Here is a 1978-nt window from a genome sequence, read left to right as displayed (position 1 = left end):
CATGTTTTCAAAGCTGAGAATAAGAGAAGTTTTGTATGGCGTGCCAAAACTTTAATCGTTACAAGGCCCCGTTTTTAAGTGATTTAGATTTAACTTTACTAGGTCAGTGGTTCCCATACTTTTCAATTAATGAGCCATAAAATAACAGTAGAGACTCGTGTTCCCAACTATCCCGGGTAAAAATATATCGTCATCGCCAATCACACAATGAAAGACATAGTCTATACCACTGTGGTACTACTTTTATATTTAGTTATAAATACTGTTTTTATTTCCCACCAACTTGTGTTTCTTGATTCAGTGGCGTCCTGATCCCAACTTCAGGAACTCCTGTACTTGGTTACATAAGAAGGGACTCCACAGTTTTGTGCATAATGTTCACAGAAAACATAAATCTGTCTGTGCTGGGCATCACCACTCACAGCAGATCATCATGCAAGAAGCGATACAAGTTCAAGACCTTAAACTTTAAGCGAACTCTGCCAAATTGCGGGAAATAACCGTTTAATATGACGGTTTGGTTCTGTGTTTATTTCAGCAGGATAAATAAAGGCAATAAATGAGTCATATAATTAGGGTTAAGAGCCCATATTATTTAAATATTTGTTAAGTGCATTATACTAGCTTGCTAATATTCTGATAGTATTTTTGTGTGCCAAGTTAGATTTGGAATAATTCAAGTTTTAAAAAGAAAACAGTAGTGTTGAGTGGAAATTACATGTTTGATGGTTTTAAACCAGAAGCTAATTGTTACAGTAAATAAAAATAACGTGACATGAAGAGTTTGACAGATTAAGAAGCACTGAAAAGCCAAAAAGGCTTTTTCTTCAACCGATATATCTTTGAGATGAACAAATCATGCAGATAACATTCAAAACCTACATTAAAAGCAGCGCAGTCTTCTTGTAGTCCTGCAGATGATGAGATCAGTGACATGAAGCCGTTTGAACGGGAAATGAAACGCTTAGAATGAGTTGTTTTTTCTAAAAAGGAGAAAAAAAAGTGCCAGAGAAAACCAGCTATGGCAAATTGTTTGTTTGTTTGTTTGTTTGGTGAGTTGTAGATAAAATTTAAAAAAGTAATAATAAGACCAGCTGGTTAAAAGGACGAGAAGCCCACCCTTCATTTTGTACCAGTAAGCAGAAAAGGCAACAGAGGACGGCGAGCCATGGAGGGGAGCAGTGCGTGTGCTGGGCCGGTGTTTGATTTAACGTGGAGTAAATGACAGAAGGAGACATTAGTTAATGCTAGTTACACATTGGTAGAAATCTTGTACTTGGGAGACATGTTATTATGGAACCAGATGAAACTAAAAATGACGCCCATGGTTTTGGGTATACGTTCGTCGTAAGCAAACGTCATGGCCTCGTGCAGCGGGACTTTGACCACCTCGATTAACTCCCCCTCGCGCGGCTCTCCTCCGCCTGCGCTGACGCAGTTGTCGTCGGACACCTCGGCATAAAACATGGTCTGCTTGGCGCCCGTTACGCCCACGCCTGATCTGTAGAGGGAAACAAGCAACAGGATCTTCTGAGTCAAGAATGACAGCGCACACGGTTTTAAAAGGGTCTTTAAAGGCTATACAGTAGTCCCTCGATACTTCGCGGTTCGTTGTTCGCGGACTCGCTCTATCTTGGTTTTCAAAATAAGATTGGACGTGACACACAATTGGCTGATTGATGGATGAGCCGCACAAGCGGCATGGATTGTTTATTCAAAATAAAATATTTTAAAGATTTCACACCTGCTGCTCCTTTGAGCAGCCCACAGGTGCAGGGAGAAGCTCCCTCGTGCAGTCTGTCATGATCTCCGCCACCTGCGGCTCTATTCCACCAGCTACTCTATTCCACCTGTGGCTCTCCGCCACCTGCCGCTCTATTCCACCAGCCACTCTATTCCACCTGCCGCTCTCTTCCACCTGCCGCTCTCCTCCACCTGCCGCTCTCCTCCACCTGCCGCTCTCCGCCACCTGCCGCTC

At 42.5% G+C, this 1978-nt stretch overlaps 1 protein-coding gene across 1 annotated transcript in view; it reads right to left on the bottom strand.

The window, feature by feature from the left end:
* Positions 1-1104: 1104 nt before the first annotated feature.
* The window catches only part of nudt14 (nudix (nucleoside diphosphate linked moiety X)-type motif 14), an 18838-nt gene continuing 17964 nt past the window's right edge, over positions 1105-1978 (bottom strand). Inside the window, exon 5 of the mRNA XM_037685609.1 lies at positions 1105-1501. Within this exon, the coding sequence (XP_037541537.1) occupies positions 1252-1501 (250 nt within the window). The 3' untranslated portion in view covers positions 1105-1251. The remainder of the gene's footprint in view (positions 1502-1978) is intronic.

This window comes from Nematolebias whitei, chromosome 12, assembly GCF_014905685.2.
Source record: "Nematolebias whitei isolate Nwh7 chromosome 12, NemWhi1, whole genome shotgun sequence".
Classification (NCBI taxonomy): Eukaryota; Metazoa; Chordata; class Actinopteri; order Cyprinodontiformes; family Rivulidae; genus Nematolebias; species Nematolebias whitei.
Note: the sequence above shows the minus strand (reverse complement) of the source record. Positions and strands in the feature narration are given on the sequence as shown.